We start from the raw sequence: 18,196 nt of genomic DNA, 5'->3' as shown, positions 1-18,196 counted from the left end.
TTATGCCTATGGTCCAACTGAAGGTTCTACTAAGGTAGAAATGGAGGATTTTTTTTGCGACTTTAGAGAAAGCAACTGACACAATGAAAAAGGAAAAGTTGGTCCTTGTTAGGGAGCTAAATAGCAGAGTAGGAAATGATTGTCAGCCATACAAAAATATTTTGGGAAAAGTTGGAGAAAAGAGCAAAGCTAATAATAATGGCAAATACCTATTAGATTTCTTATCAGGATATGGACTGGTTATTACTAACACAATGTTCCGACATAAAAATATGCATAATTCACATGAAGAGAAGAGGCTAGGAATAAGAATAAGTCTCATTGACTATGTTATTGTTGATTGGGATGTTTTATAACTGGTGCAGGAAACTACAGTGTACAGAGGATTTGAAATTGCAAGTGATCACCATTTAGTCTTGAGCAGGATAAAATTGAATTACATATTGAAAAGAAGAACATGTAAGAAAATTTTAAAATGAGTAAAAGTTGAGCAGTTCTCAGATGGGAATTGCAGACTAAAATCAAAAAATTTATTCAAGAAAAAATGAAATGGTTTATGAAAATGAACTAAACCTTGGAGATTCAGTGGCAAGCCCTGAAGAAAACACTGATTGATTCAGCCAGAGAGGCATGTGGTGAGGTTGTCTCCAAGGATAGAAAATCAGAACTCCATGGTCACATGGAGATCGACAATCAGAACACAGGAAGTTAAAGAGGCAGTGGAGGAAAAGAAGTGAGCATATCGAAAGTTCCTGGGAAAAAAGTCAGCTCATGCTCCTAGAGAATACAGAGATAAATGTAAAAAGCTAAGCACTGTGTAAAACTAGCTAAACAAAAGTCATGGGAAGACTTTGGTAAGAACATAGAAAATAAATATCAAGAAGGTGGCAAGATATTCAAAAGGCTGTTGACGAAGCTCAGAAATGAAGGAAAGAGTGCTGCAAAAAGAATTAGAGATGATAAAGGTGACATGAAAACTAGAAAAAAAAAAGATATCCTTGAGGTATGCAGCAATTATTTCAAAAATTGTAAATTATTATTATAATTATTACAGGTATCTCCATGGAGTCAGTAGACTCATTGCAGGAGACCAAAACTATCAAAACAATATCTATTATACCTCTTCTTGAATTCATTTACAGATGAAGAACTCACAACTGAGTCAGGCAATGCATTCCACTCATTCACCGTCCTCCAGGCAAAAAATCTAGTTCTCACACCCTTGTTAACCACACTTTTCCTTAATTTCCAGGGATTACCTCTTGTTCTATCATCACTATCACACAGCTGAAATATTTCCCCTGCATCAATCTTATAAAAAACTTTTAGTAATTTAAATGTTTCTATCATACCCCTTCTTCTCCACCTATCAACCAACCTCTGCAATCTACAAGCTCTCAATCTATCATTGCAGGGAGCATTTTTTACATCACTCATCAACTTAGTCTCGGGTCTGGGTTAGTCCCGAGCGGGTGGAAAGAGGGGAAAATAGTTCCACTGCATAAAGGTGGTTCCAAGACTGCTGTTGTAAATTACCGACCGATTAGCATATCAGGAATCATTGTCAAGGTCTTAGAGAAAATAGTCAAGAGGAAAATACAAGATTGGATAGAAGAAAATGGGATACTGTATCGGGGACAGCATGGTTTTGTGAAGGGTAGGTCATGCCTCAGTAACTTGCTCACGTATTATAACACAGTGACGGCTGAACTGGATAAGGGTAATGGGTTTACGGTGATTCTACTGGACCTTGCCAAGGCCTTTGACAGGATTCCACATGGAATTCTAATCAGTAAATTGCAGCATATGGGAATGGACATAGGGTTGGTGAGATGGATAGGAGGGTGGTTGACGGAGAGATATCAGAGAGTGGTTTACTCGGGAGTAGAGTCCACAAGACGGCCTGTGACTAGTGGTGTGCCACAAGGATCTGTTCTTGGACCACTGCTGTTTAATTTGTTCATAAATGATATAGGAAATGATCTGAGAGGAACAGTTCATTTGTTTGCGGATGATGCGAAGTTGGGTAGGGCAATAGTGAATGCAAATGACGTCAAAATTTTGCAGGATGATTTGGATAGATTGGAGGTCTGGGCTAAGGAGAATGGATGTCAGTTTAATGTGGCAAAATGTAAGGTTATGCATTTTGGGGTGAAAAGATTGGCGGCAGTTTACTGCATTGGTGGAACCGTGCTCCAGGAAATTGATGAGGCACGAGATTTAGGAGTGTTGGTAGATAAGGAATTGAAATTTAGGGGACACATTGCAAAAGTGACCAAAACAGCTCATCAAATCACTTGGTTGCTGAAGAATACGTTGACAAGCAGAGACAAGCAGGTTATTGTTCCTCTGTATCGAGCCTTGATAAGACCCCATCTAAACTACTGTGCTCAGATTTGGTCACCTAGGTTTCTTCTTGATGGGGAGGAGGTGGAGAGGATCCAGAGGCGAGTGACCAAGATGATAGCAGGTCTGTGGAATGAACCGTATGAGAACAGGTTGAGGATTTGTGGGTTGCAAAAATTGGTTGATAGGCGGAGGAGGGGAGATATGATTGAGACATTCAAATTACTGAAGGGTTTCTATAAAATTAATTCAGAAGATATTTTTGAGAACAGGGCTGGTTGTGGGAGGACTAGGGGACATCCATGGAAACTGGGCAAAAGTGTGGTTAGTAAAGGTGTTAGAGCTGGGTTCTTTACTTTTAGAGTAGTGAATGAGTGCAATGCGCTCCCTGAGTCTGTGGTGGATGCTGTGACAGTGAATGAGTTTAAGGCGAGGTATGATAGATACTGTATGAATGTCAAATAGTTGTGATGAATATGATTTGGGGCCTCCCTCGATGAGTCTAATGACTCCCTGGAGTTGCCCGTAATAATAGTAATAGTAATAATAGTAATAGTAATAGTCACTCTCCTCTGAACCCTCTCCACAACCTCCTCATCTCCAAGGAATCCATGTGACCAGACTTGAGCACAGTAATCCAAATGTGGAAGTATCAGTGCCTTATAAAGGGCAATAATAACCTCTTTATCTCTGGATGTTAGTGCGTTCCTCAACAACCAAGTAATCCTATGTGCAATCTTGAACACCTTAGCAATGTGTCCCCTGAACTTCATCTCCCTATCCCCCAACTCCTTAGCCTCATCAATCTCTTGGAGTACCGTTCTATCAATGTAGTATACAGCTGATAATCTTTTAATCCCAAAAAGGCATAACTTCACAGTTTTCCACATTGAACTGACATCCATTATGTTTTGCCCATTTTTCCAGCTTATTTAAATCATCCTGCAAACTCTCAACATCAGCTTAATTTTTTTAATGTGCTACCCAACTTTGCATCATCAGCAAAACAACTGAATATCTCCTTTCAAGCCATTTCCTATATCTTTGATGTACAAATTAAACAACAGCCCAAGTACAGAGCCCTGATGCACATGCACATCACTGGTCACCTACCTCATCCTGGACTCTGCTCCTCTATACACCACTTTCTGGCATCTCTCCCTGAGCCATTCTCTTATCCAAATCACCAGTTTAATATCCATCCCCATCTGCTCTAATTTGCACAGTATTCCATGGGGTATCCTGTCAAAAGCCTTAGCAAAATCCAGGAGTATCGCTGTGTAGCCATTTCCCTAGTCCAACTCAGATGTCATTCTATTATAAAAAGTTAATAAATTGCTAAGGTAGGATTGACCTTTAACAAAACCATGTTGGCCCCTATAGAGTATCATATCCTGATCCACCCATTCTTGAATCCCATCCTCAACCAACTTTTCCAATACTTTTACCATCATTCCCGAGATGGTGATTGGTCTGTAATTAACTACAGCAGTCTTAGAGCCACCTTTATGTAAAGGAACCACTTTACCTTCCTTCCACTCCCTAGGGACCGTACCAGAGTTCAAAGTTAAGTTAAATAACCAAGTAAGAGGAGTTGACAATTCCTTTGCGCATTCACGCAACACCCGAGCTTATATTCCATCTAAACCTACAGCAGTGCTTGCATTTAAATTCTGCAATATACTAAGTACCTCGATTTATTAACTTCAATTCTCACATTAGTTATTGCTACAGGTACAGAGATATCCTCACTTGGGTGATAGACTTTTGAAAAGTGATCACTCAGACTCGAAACAACTCGACTATTACATCTGAATTGGTCACCTCAATACCATTAGCACCCACTAAGGTTATCCTTCCTAAGTCATTCTTCCTTTTACTTGCCACATAGCAGAAGAACTCTTTGGGATTACCCTTGATCTCCTTGGCTAAGGTCTTCTCATAATCTGATTTAGCTTTTCTTACTATGCTGGTAACCTTCCTAGATTGAGCCATGTAATGCTCATGGGTGTACTGATCGCCTTTCTCTTTGTAAATTCTCCATAACATTTTCTTTTTTTTGCAGATCAAGCCTGATACTACTACTCAGACATGTAACACCTACCTGTTTGTCTCCTGACCATGGGGATACATTCTGATATTGCCTTCCTCAGATGAAACAGCACAGTGGTAAAAATCATTCAACTGACATGCATTCAGGAATACATATCCTTACGTGAAGTAGAAGCCATCAAACACCTAAAATGTGGAAAGGCAGCAGGAGTAGATGACATTCAACCAGAAATACTCAAGTATGGAGGTATAAAAGTCTTCCAGTGGCTGCACTGCATAGAGCTCTATTATTATTATTACCCCAAGGCCCATGGAGTCAAAGACTCATCTAGGAGGTCCTTTCATCATACACACAGCTCATTATACTGCACTTTAAACACACTCAAATTCTCTGCAGACACCACACTCTCAGGCAAGGCATTCTAATCATTCACAAGTCTGCATGCAAACAACCTGCTTCTCACTCCCCGGCTCACACCTTCTTTATACAGTTTCCAGGGATGACCTCTAGTGTTCCCCTAATCTCCCACTGTTTTCTGTAGAACCTCTCCACATTGATCCTATAACAACTAACTTATTACCCTTACTAACTTATACGTCTCTATCATATCACCCCTCTTCCTCCTATCCACTAGACTCTGTAAATTGCATCTTCTCAATCTTTCCTTATATTCACCATTTCAGAGGTCAGAAACTACCTTAGTCAGTTGCCTCTGGACACTTTCCAACATCTCTTCGATTTTCTGAAAGCCAGGTGACCAAATCAGATCCTTATCCACTATTACCCCAAGATCTCTTATTTCCTCTACCTCCAACAATATATCCCACCAAGCATAAATTCTACATCCCATCTTTATTTCCCAAATTTTAAAACCTTACATTTTGCAACATTGAACATTCCCGTGCCCAATTACTCAATTTATTCAAGTCTTCTTGTAAGACCACAACATCTTCTTTACTCTTCATAGCTCGTCCCAACTTTGCATCATTTGCAAAAAATTGCATATCTCCATCCAAATCTTTGCCAATATCAATATACAAGTTAAAGAGTACTGACTCTAAAACAAGACCCCTGAGGTACACCACTAGTGACTTTCCTTTTCCAGGTTATTGCTCCCCCATTCACAACTTGCTGATACCTTTCAGATAACCAGCCTCTGATCCAATGCACTAAACTAATATCCAACCATATCCATATCTGCTACAGTTTGTCTATCAAATTATCATTATTATTATTTGATTATTTGATACCTCCAGGGAGTCCAAAGACTCATCGAGGGAGGGCACCTGCTCTACAACTCTCCACCACTCAACTTCATCCACAAACAAAAGTGGGGCAACTGCTGAGATTATGGCTCTGTTTGGTGGTGGGGTGAGCCTGTACTTGGGGGGGGGGGAATCCAACGGTGAGTTAATGATCATCAAGGTCACTCATCGTTAAATGATCTACCTGATTGAACTTTGTTTTTGGAGAGGCAACCCTGCACTTAAACAGGGAAACTGGTTGGTGGTTTGATTCCAGGGCAGAAGAGTTTTTGCTCCCTTAATGTTTTTGTCTTACGGAGCTTTTTTAGCATCCAGGGATTTGGATCCATTGGGGATGGCCTGTATTAGGGCTTCCTTGGCTGATGCTTTTCCTGGAATATGAACAATTCTGCTTACTGGTAAGGGAGCCTGTCACTGAGCAGAGCCACTCCCTGAGTGATTGCATGAGTTTTTGCAGAGGTAACCCTGCACTTAAACAGGGAAACTGGTAGGTGGTTTGATTCTGGTGAAGTAGAGTTTTTGCTCCCTTCAAGTTTTTGCCTTATGGAGCTTTTGATCATCTAGGTATTAGGATCCATTGGAGAAACCTGTATAGGGCTTCCATGAGTTTTTGGAGACGTAAACTCCACACTTAAACAGGGAAACCAGTCTGGGTAGTAACCTTTCCCATAATGCATAGCATTATACATGTCTGCAAGGAGATGTGCTTTGCATTATGGGATACTAAGGCAAGTGATGTGAAGTCATACCACCTTTAACAAGAGTTGCCCCATACCTGAAAAGACTTCAGCCGCAAACTTTGTTTGCTTATACTTGGATAAAGGATTAAACCAAGTATATAATTTCTTGGTATCTTTAATTTATAGTATAACCAAGTGGAAAAACTTTCATCAACTATCCATCTGTAATCCAGAGTATTATAATAAGGGGTGTGACACCTTTTGGTAACTTGTATATAAAAATATGACTTCTGCATTACTTCAACCTTTGTATCATCTCTGGATCTGGCTCCCACTAATGAGACCTCAACACTCGGCCAAACAGGCCTTGCTAGCCTGGTTGGTCGAATGGTTAGCATATCCGCTTTCCAGCCAAAAGGCTGCAGGTTCAAATCCTGCTGTGGACATGGATGCTTGTGATTGTCTGTAAAATTACTAGTGGTGGTGGTCGGCAGTAGATGGCATTAGTGTAGATGATGAAGGCAGCTGTGGTTGGTGGAGATGGAGAGTTGTAGAGTAGCTGTCCTCCCTCAATGAGTCTTTGGACTCCCTGAAGGTATTATGTAATAATAATAATAATAGTAATAAAGGTCAAAACCAGTTAGTGGTTTTGATTCCGGGGGAGCAGAGTTTTTGCTTTATTGAGCTTTTCAGCATCCAGGGATTTGGATCCATTGGAGCAGACTATATTAGGGCTTCCCTGGCTGATGCTTTTCCTGGAATATGAATGGTTCTGCTTGGTGGTAGGGGAACGTGTCACTGAGCAGAGCCACAGTTGCATTAAATGATCACTCAGGTCGCTCATTGTTGGGATGATCTGAGTAACTGCACGACTTTTTGGAGAGGTAACCCTGCACTTAAACAGGGAAACTGTTCTGGATAATGACTCTTCCCATTACCATTGGGGGGGGTAGGCTATCCCCCCCCCCAGACCACTCAAAACAAGTGACCAAAGGATCATCCAACTCAGCATTGGTTCCACTCAGTGATAGGCTCAACATACCAATTAGCACAACTGCTAATATTCCAGGAAAAAGCATCCACCAACAAGGCCCCACACAGGCCATGCTGAAAAACACTTTCCCAGAAGACTCAAATTGCTCTCTCAAGGCAAACCCACTGAAATCTAAGTCACCCCCCCCCACTCACTGGGAGCAAAATTCCACAAGAAACCTTAAGAGAGCAAAAACTCTGCTGCCCTGGAATCAAACTCCAACTGATTTCGACCTCCATTAAGGTCTTTTCAGTGAGAGCCAGACCCAGAGGTAATACCAAGGTTGAAGTGATGTAGAAGTCATATTTTCCTATACCAGTTGCCAAAAGGCATCACACCTTATTATTAAATTACTCTGGATTAGAGAAAGGTTGTTGGAAGTTTTTTCACTTGGATGTACTCTAAATTATAGATGCCAAGAAATTATATACTTGGTTTAATCCTTTATCCAAATGTGAAAATACTTGGATAAATTTTCAGGACTAAGGCAACTCATGCCTCTCCCATAATGCAATGCACATCTCCTTGCTACATGTATAATGCTATGCATTATGGGAAGGGTCCAGTGTCAACCCAGACTAGTTTCGACCTTTATTGAGGTCTCTTCAGTGGGAGCCAGACCCAGAGGTGATACCAAGGTTGAAGTAATGCAGAAGTCATATTTTCCTATACAAGTTGTCAAAGGGTGTCACACGTATTATTAAATTACTCTGGATTAGAGAAAGATTGTTGGAAGTTTGTTTGCTTACACTTGAATAAACGATTAAACCAAGTATATAATTTCTAGGTATCTTCATTTTAAAGATGGCATCAATGTCAATATCATATTAAAAACGAGTATATTAGGAAAGAACTTGACATTGTTAGCATGCGGGAATGCTAGCAGAGCTAACAGGTAGTATGGTCACTTAAACAGAATGGGAGAGGAAAGATTAGCAAAAGAAGTGTTCTCTGCCAAGTTGGCTGGAAAAAGACCCAGAGGAAGACCACGATATAGATGGATTGATACAGTAAAATTTCCTTAGAAGCCAGAAATATAAGATCTGATAATGTTGGCATCCTGACACAGATTGATTTGGAGGAAAATTGTTGATAGGGAGTTAGTAATGATGTAAGTTCTTCATATAGTACTATCATAATATTCTGTACACCTCTTGAGGGTACATGTCAGGAATTTGATGATGATGATGACTTACAGCTTAAATATAGACTATGTATTGCCCTGTATAATGTTTCATTTACCCTATATAACTGTAGTGTTTTGAAAAGCTTTTCTCTAAGCACTTCATCATATGCCTTTTCCATATATACAAACCTAGAAAAAAAAGTACAGATTGTTGTCATATTCCCGTGATTTATCAACTATTTGTCATAAAGTTAAAATCTGATCTTGACAACTTCTATTTGTCTTGAACCCAGCTTGTTCTTCTCCAAATTTCTATTCCTCAATCTTTCTCGACCTCTTTTTAAGTATGCTTGCATAAATTTACCTGGAAAATACTTAATAAGAGATTCCTCTATAATTCTCACATTCAGCTTTATTGCCTTTATTATAGATGAGAACAATAAGATCTCTACTCTAATCATCCAGAATTCAACCCTCTGACCAGACCCTCTGAATTATGAAGTGTGGCCACTGAAAATTTTTATATCTCCATATTTAAACATTTCTTGTTGAATATCATCTGCTCTGGCTGCCTTTCCACATTTTAACTTTTTGATGGCTTTTTCTACCTCAAATATTGATATGTACTCCTTTTTGCTTCCTCTTGAAAATTTTCAACTACTCTTCTGCCACTGTTTGTTTCTTTCAAAGTAAATACTCCAGACATCTAGGATATCCTTATCATAAGTTTTATCTCAACTTTGAGTCTCCATAGCTCAGTCGGTATAGATGAAGCCCTTTGGTCGGAAAGACCTGGGTTCGATTCCTATCCATGAAGTGAGGAACTTTTATCTGGTCTCTTTTGATTAAAGATGAGTTAGCCGGTCCATTCGGAGGTAGAGGGATTTTTCTCCCAGAAACTGAGGTTTATCGTCCCTCAGAACAGGCAAACCAGCCCCATGAATACACACTGCTACAGTCAAAAATACATACTTAATCCCTCGTTAGGAAAGCTCAACCAGTCCTAAGAGATAGTCAAGGAACAGGGGGAAACCCCCCACAAATAAATAAAAATCTCACCTTTATCATCTTTGATTCCTTTTACAGTACTCTTATCTCCATTTCTATGCTTTTTCAATAACCTCCAAAATATTTTGCCACCTTTCTGATATTAATATTCTTAACAAAGTCTTCGGTAAGAATATAAAAAATAAATATCAGAAATGCAGTAACATCTGAATATAACAACTAAACATAACATCTTATATTTATTATTTAAAAGTAGATCGCCAGTTTTACTCTTCTTTGTTGTCAGTAGCTCCAATTATGTCCAGAATTAAACTGAACATTCAAGAAGAACTGAACTGAGTCATAAGACCTGGTTTCCCTTGCATTCCTTACAGGCTGCATGTAAGCCTGATTATCTAGCTTTGATTCGTAACAATATGGTCTTCAACAGTCTAAAATTTTGAACAATAAATTACACAATAACCACAGTAATTAACTTTAATGAAATGAAAGTACACATATTTTGTACTGAAAATAACAGTATATCATCAGTGCGTAGAAACAAGCAAATCAAAGAAACGAGAATACAAGATACATACAGCAGTTGGTGGTTTACCAATTAAAAACTGTTGCCATGTGCTAGAAATTAACATTAATAAACAATATTATTAAAAACTATTTTTGATGGCTACGTAAAATAAGAATCTTCCAAACTTTTGGGAGAGAGAGACAATCATTTTAATTCATATTTTGCCAATGTAAAAGGGCTTTGCAACTTTCTTTGAAAAGGCATTCATATTTAAACCTGCTCCTATGGAGAAGATGAGCTTGATCCCACTGGATCCTGTATTTAGTGTTTATCAGTACGAAATATCTGTACTTTCATTTCATTAAAGTTAATTACTGTAGTTATTGTGTAATTTATTATTTACAGTCATGCCACATGTACCTTCAAAGTTTAATCTAAAATTTTCAAAATTCTGAAAGATACTCTCACAAACTATCGTGAATGCATGCCTAAATAATTCTAAAAAAAAAAAAAAAAAAAAAAAACCAGAAGAATTTGAATAACATTCTATACATAGTGTCCTTAACAGATATATGAAAGATGAAGAAATTCATCCCTAACTAAATGCTTGAGTCAAATGGTTAAACAGCCCTGATATGCCATGACAAACATTAAAAGAAAAAGCAGATTTACCTGTGCATCAATCCTAATATCACGTGCTTCTTTGTTAAAAGGAGGAAAATTAGGTTTATCATCACTACTAGTTTCAGGGAGATTTGTGAGCAGTTCGGTAGCATTACCTTGAGCTCGTGATAACCAAGCCACTCCACCTGAAAATAGAAATAACAAAATCACATGTTCTCAAAAAAAAAAAAGGGGGGTTTGGTATAGAAATATCTAATAAAGCAACCAGTTCTGTTTGAATTCTTAAATATGCGTTATGTGTCTGTAGAATAGAGTATATAATACTGCCATATTTTAATAGGATTAATAACTATTTAAATGGTTTGAACCACAGCCAAGGCAATAAGGCCAAGGAGATCAGCATATTATGTATGATAATTGTGTGTGCTCTGTAGCTTTGTCTGATTTTTTTTTTTTTTTTTTTTTCCAGAAGGAAAAAAATAGTTTTATCTGGAGTTAAACACTGGTCATCATCTGGGCTACAGCAAGATAAGTAAATTTCATATTTAAATATGTGCCAATACTGTCTAAATTGTAGATTAATTATTACTGTGAGATATTTGAGTGTGGAATGCAGTGTTGGGATAAATTTCTTAGGCAATAATATCATAAATTCAATGTTTTTGTTAGCACAATAATATAACATGGAGGTGAAAGGAAAATCATTGTGTAGTCTGCACGGAAGACAAATAAAGTAGATAGTAGATTTCTGAAAAATGGTACAGTGCCATGAATGCAATATGTATGCATGGAAAGATGTCATAGATTCATAGATATTTATGTATAGAGAGAGAGAGAGAGAGAGAGAGAGATACTGAATAAGAGAAAAGAATGAGTATGTAGGAAATGTGAAATTCTGATGGACTATGAGGGTTGCTTAAATATGAGTTTAAATAATTTACATTCACATAATCTTCAACTGACACGAAGGTTGTGTGAATGTTCAGGAAGTGTGTGGAAATGATAGCACAGAAAAAAGTTTGATTGACAAGGCTGAGGAGCACATAAGTGGTAATTTATACAACGTTAAAAAGCAGAATGAAATTAACAATAAAGTGGGCAATAATGATGTTGAAAAATAGAGCGCAGTTAACGGTAAGGTGTGAGTGGGATAAGTGGTGAATAAGTGTGTGTGTGTGTGTGTGTGTGTGTGTGTGTGTGTGTGTGTGTGTGTGTGTGTGTGTGACTGGTGATAAAACAGCAAGAGCGAATGATAGTGAAAAAAACGATGCAACATTTGAAAGCTGAGTTGGTGAAGAGAATTGTAGATATGTATGGAAGAGAGAAGAAGACAAAAAAAATAATGTCGGTATGAAAATGGTAATGAAAGATCTTGCAAGTGACATTGTATGGTGATTTGCATATTAAAGGTGTGGTAAATGAGAAGATGCACAAGGTTTGTTTTCCTGGAGGTAAAAGGAACAGAGTGATTGAGGCACTGGATATGAGCAGTAAGCGAGCAAAGGAGTTGGTAGTAGTGGTAGAGACAAATGACTTGACTGGGAACAAGGAGAATGTAAGACTGAATATCAGGAGGTTGTTGAAAAGGACAAGAGATAACAGAGTGATAGGAAAGGTAGTCAGTGTGGTGCCCGGCCATGACAGTGATGAGATGAGGAGGAGAGAGCAACAATTATGAATGATATATTAGAAGAAATCTATGAAAAGAAAGGAGTGCAGTTTGTTAATGTGTGGAATGACTGAAGGAATAATTGAAATGTATAAGAGTGAGGAACTGCATTTGAATAGTTTTGGTGTGAGCCATTTGTAGAGATTGATGTTGGAAGGGAGAGTAATGAGCACAGACAATACTCTAAGCAAGTAAGAAGTGATGAGAAAGAGTGGGATAGTATGGAAGTAGAGACTGGAGTGGTGCTTATGAATGGAGAAGTGAATAGCATGAATGTAGAAAATAAGAGAACAAGTGTGCAAGACAAACAGTGAGACTCTGGTGATCAGGGGGAACACAGAATGACAAAGGGTGATGCTCCAAGAGGATGTGAATGGGTGTGTAGACAAAAAGTGAAGGGGATGACCTGGGATGCATGGAAAACAGGTAGATTTCAAGAAAGTTCAAGGACAAGTAATTATTATTATTATTATTATTATTTGACACCTCCAGGGAGTCCAAAGACTCATCGAGGGAGGGCACCTGCTCTACAACTGTCTCCACCAACTCCACTTAACCACACTACTGGCCAGGACGTATATATACATCCAAGTTACTATGGATGCGAAATGCATATTAAAATTGTAATACCATTCATATTACATTGAAATATATGATAGATATGAAGCGAATGAGGATGTGTATTTGATCCATAATGGCCAGTAAGGTGGTTAATCAATCCACTAACTGGCCCCAACACCATCTATCTCAGACCACCACCACTAGTATTTCCACATACAATCACAAACATCCATGCCCATGGCAGGATTTGAACCTGCAGCCTTTTGGCTGGAGAGTGGACACACTAACCACTCGGCTAACCAGGCCAGCAGTAAGGAGAAAAAGAAATTTTCAAGGAACGTACAAAGTCACACCTAATAAGTGGTACCGAAACACTTCTTATAGATCCAGGAATGAACTGTTATGTTTGTATATGAATGCTAGAAGGATCACAAACAAGAGAATAAAATAGTTATATTGACTGAGATTGTACACCCAAAAATTGTTCAAATAAGTGAAATATGGTTGGATGAGGATGAAATCCTCACATGAATAAAGATGTTGAAAGTTTTTCCACTTGGTTATACTATAAATTATTATTATTATTATTATTATCACCCAAGACCCCATGGAGTCAAAGACTCATCTAGGAGGTCCTTTTATCACACACAGCTCATCATACCATGCTTTAAACACACTCAAATTTTCTGCAGACACCACATGCTCAGGCATTCCAATCATTCACAACTCTGCATGCCAAAAACCTGCTTCTCAACCCCTTGCTCACACCCTCTTTATACAGCTTCCAGGGATGACCTCTAGTTCTCTCCTGATCTCCCACTAAATAAATAAATTCTGTGTGATGATACAGTGTTCCCCCTTTTTACGGGAGTTCATGGTACCATCTAGTCCCCCCCCCCCAAATTTTATCCGGGCTCTGGAACCAGCATAGGCTGACGAATCAGGCATATGGCTCGGTCAATATTCCTGACTGTAATCCGTATGTCCTCATACTGGTTTGCCTGCTTGAGGGATGAAAAACACAAGATAAACTGGCTGAAAAAACCCTGCTGTCCACGCACAAGACCGGCTAACTTGGCTATGGCTGAGGAAGATCCTTGAGCTCCTCATGTCGTTGACAGGAATTGAACCTAGGACACTCCTTCCCCAGGCATATGGTTGCGAAGCGCAAAGCCACTAAGCTAACCACGCGGACATCTCCCACTGTTTTTTGTAGAACCTCTCCAACATTGATCCTATAACAACCCCTTACTAACTTGTAGGTCTCTATTATATCTTCCCTCTTCCTCCTATCCACCAGACTCTGTAAATTGCATCTTCTCAATCTTTCCTCATATTCAACATTCCAGAGGTTAGAAACTACTTTAGTCAGTTGCCTCTGGACCCTTTCCAACATCTCTTCGTCCTTCTGAAAACCAGGTGACCAAATCTGGGCAGAGTAGTCGATGTGTGGCCTAATCAAAGCCTTATACAATGGAACAAGAATCTCCCTACTTCTACAAGTCAGTGTCCTCTGCATCATTCCCAGAAGCCTTTGTGTTGTCTTCACAATTTTGGCAATGTATCCCATAAATTTCAGATCCTTATCCACTATCACTCCAAGATCTCTTATTTCCTCCACCTCTGACAGTATATCCTCATCAAGCATAAATTCTGCATCCCATTTTGTTTCCCAAATTTTAAAACCTTACGTTTTGCAACTTTGAACTCACATCCCCATTCTCATGCCCAATTAAAGAGGCCAATAATTTATATTCTTGGTTTAAACCTTTATCCATGCAAACAAAGTTTGCACGTGAAGTAATTTCACCACTTGGCAACTTGTATATTGAGGCTAATGACTTCACATCACTTGCTTTAGTATTCCATAAAACAAAACACATATCCTTATGGATATATATAATGCTATGCATTATGGGAAGGGTTATTACCCAGACCGGTTCAAACCTTTTTTGAGATCTCATCAGTGGGAGCCAAACATCGAAGTGATACTAAGATTGAATATTTGGCTACTTGTATATTTCCATATACAAGTAGCCAAACATTGTGACACCTTATTATTAAAATACTCTGGAGACAGATGTTGAAAGTTTTTCCCACTTGGTTATATTATACTATAAATTAAAGAGGCCAAAAATTATATTCTTTGTTTAATCCTTTATCCAAGTGTAAGCAAACAAAGTTTGCGCTTGAAGTAACGTCACAACTGAGCAACCCGTATATAGAGGTGAATGACTTAACATCACTTGCCTTAGTATCCCATAATGCAAAGAACATATCCTTACAGAGATGTATAATGCTATGCATTATATCTCCAATCTTTATTATTATTATTAGAATTATTATTATTATTATGATTATATGAGCACCTCCATGGAGTCCGAAGACTCATCACAGGAGATGCAATTTACCCACACAATCTATCTTACCCAGGGCTGTCGCCAGATTAGATCGTGCCCTGAGGCAAACAATTAACTATCGTGCTTGATGGATTATAAGAGAAAAATATAAGAAATCTCCAAACTTCTTTCCACACTAGCTATGCTAACAATTCCTGTTAGCATAGTGACAGCACCTATCGCAACATGGTTGAACGAGCACCCTTATTAAGCCGCGCCATGAGGCAGGCCGCCTCTATGCTACACCCTGTTGATAGTACTGATCATACCTCTCCTTGAACCTGCTAACAGAGAAAGCACTCACGACTGACTGGTAATCCATTCCACTTATTCACAACTCTGCAAGCAAAAAATCTAGTCCTCACACCCCCCACTAACCACACCTTTATTCAACTTCTAGGGAGGACCCCTTGTTCTGGTCCCTCTAGTCAAGTGCTGAAACATTTCATCTGCATCAATCCTTTTAAAACCTTATTTGGAGCCATTGTTCTTGCATGCATTGTTGCTATGCCAACAATATCATATTTAAAAAAAACATTTACTTACAAACTAACTATTTCAGTAAATCCCATGCTCATTTAAATCTAAAACTACAATAAGTTAACCTAATATTCTCAAATAAAATATGAAAAAGTTACTTATCCTTCAGGAGTGATAATTCCACTTTATACACACAATATGCCACCTGGTGTCCAACCGAATGATGGTATATATCATACATTAAAAGCCAGAAGTCCGAGAAGTCGCCTTAGCACTTTGTGTTCTGGGATTTTAGAATAACATTAAAATTAAAATGAACATATAAAGGCTACCTATGAATTAGGTGCTCAGAAATTCTGTGGGTTCAAATCCTGCTGTGGGCATGGATGTTTGTGATTGTCTGTGGATATACTAGTAGTGGTAGGCGGTATATGGCATTGGTGTAGTTGGGGAAGAGTTGTAGAGTAGGTGTCCTCCCTCAATGAGTCTGGACTCCCTGGAGATGTTATGTAATAAGAATAATAATATTTTTATGAATGAAATGGGAAAAGGGAGAAGGCAAGAAGGAACAAAGTTGATAAGGATACTATGCACCTTATTAGTTCTGTGGTAAGGTTGTTTTTTCGTTAACTCTGGGGGGAGAAGGGAAACAATGATTTATTAGGAGAAAACACATTTGCCTTTCTTGCTATATTATATTGTAGGAAATAATACTATTCTGTACAGTTCAAATACTGTCATTAGTATTATTTCTACACCTCCGCGTACTTGCTAATCACAGAATCCTCCAAACAGAGATATGCTAACAAAACTCTTATACAGCTTTGTGGAATGGCTTCTTGTTCTTCCATTCCATAAAGCCTTCTGCAATATCTCCCCATCATCTATCTGACAAGATTCTTACCTGCTTATGAGTCTCAATTGTGACCTTCCTTTGACTATCCTGCACTCTATGCAAACCAACTTTCTCCTTTCTTTTCCCAAACTCAGTATTATATTTACTAAAATAAAGAGCCAAAAGGCTTCATTTCGGTGATGCACAATTATATAAATCAAGTGAATATTAAATCCAGCATTATTTCAAAGCTGAATGTGGACTCTATGAAAGTTTTGTAAAGAGAGTACGAAATAGTATTATTTCCTACAATATAATATAGCAATAAAGTTTTAGTTTTACTACAGCAAGAAAGGCAAATGTGTTTTCTCCTAATAAATCACTGTTCTCCTTCTCCCCCAGAGTTAACTAAAAAACAACCTTACCACAGACTAATAAGGTAAAAAAAGAGAGCTTACAGGAATACATTTACGAGTTGCCCTAGTGCAGACCATATAGAAGACATTGGCACTGCCCAAGCGTCTATATATTTGCCTTTTATTGGTCCATTTTGATAAGGTTTCACTGTCCTGACAGCTGTTTCGAACTGGTTGGTTCTTTTCTGAGACCAGGCAGAAACCTTAAGAGAGCAAAAATTCTTGTTCAGTACTAAGAAACTCAAAGTGTGGGAGAGGTGTATTTTTTGCTCGTAAGTGAACTCTCATTTATGAATGAATACAGAAGTTAGAATCTTTAGAATATGCCAGAGGTCACTGGCAACTATTTGGTTGATGATTATTGTTATTCTCCCTCTGAAAGTAATTCTTGTAACTCATTTGTCTGAAGTATTTGCTTGAAGCATTTGATTAGTGCATAAGCATATTACACAATCTTATGTACAGGATTAACTAGTTTTTGGTTCTCTGCAGTCAGGCAGAGAAATTACATTCTCATTCTTTGTTGAGGTATATTACATAGGAATAACAGTTGTTATAACGTGAATTACGTTTTTTCATGCTATTAACAGTTATTTTGATATGATACTGTATAAGGACATAACAGTTGCTATAGGACAATATTATATATTTACATGAAAGTAACAGATGATTATTATTCACCCTGTTAAGCACAAAAAAACTTTTTTCCCCCTTTCTTTGGGAGGGGAGGAAGATGTCACTTCTATGTTGGAAAGTGGACTGTGATGCAGTCACCCTACTCAGCTAGGAGTTGATTCCATGGATTCCAGTCTTGGTGGAAAAGATCTAAGGTGTTGTTTTGCCTGTGGTGGTGCTCATGTAGGATCCAACTTCTCACCTTTTATTTGAAGGCTGCAAGGAGATGGTCAGCCGCCTCTCTCTGTGAAGCTGTTGTGCTGTCTGGTCTTGTATGTTGAAGATAGAAGCTGTATATTACCACTTTCGCAGTGATAAAGAAGCAGTTGCAGATTGAATGATTATTCGATTCTGCATGGACAAGATTGAAATACTCCTCTTCTGTATAAAGACTACTGCAGGTTAAAGCTGACATTTCCTGAGACAAATGGATTAATTGGTTGTTGATTGGGTATTCTAAGTAGATATGCCAGACTGTTCCTGATAGGTAGCAGAATAGACAGTAATCTGAAGCATCT

General features: G+C 38.4%; 1 protein-coding gene across 1 annotated transcript in view; it reads right to left on the bottom strand.

The window, feature by feature from the left end:
• LOC150102411 (uncharacterized) overlaps window positions 1-18,196 on the bottom strand; it is a 415,154-nt gene that overhangs the window by 112,925 nt on the left and 284,033 nt on the right. Inside the window, exon 15 of the mRNA XM_090399571.1 lies at window positions 10,692-10,828. Coding sequence (XP_090255697.1) covers window positions 10,692-10,828 — 137 coding nt within the window. The remainder of the gene's footprint in view (window positions 1-10,691; window positions 10,829-18,196) is intronic.

This window comes from Typopeltis vanoorti, chromosome 10 (genome assembly GCF_054136105.1).
Source record: "Typopeltis vanoorti isolate ZY-2024b chromosome 10, IOZ_Tvanoo_1.0, whole genome shotgun sequence".
Classification (NCBI taxonomy): domain Eukaryota; kingdom Metazoa; phylum Arthropoda; class Arachnida; order Uropygi; family Thelyphonidae; genus Typopeltis; species Typopeltis vanoorti.
The sequence above is the reverse complement of the archived record's forward strand: the minus strand, read 5'-3'. Positions and strand labels throughout refer to the sequence as shown.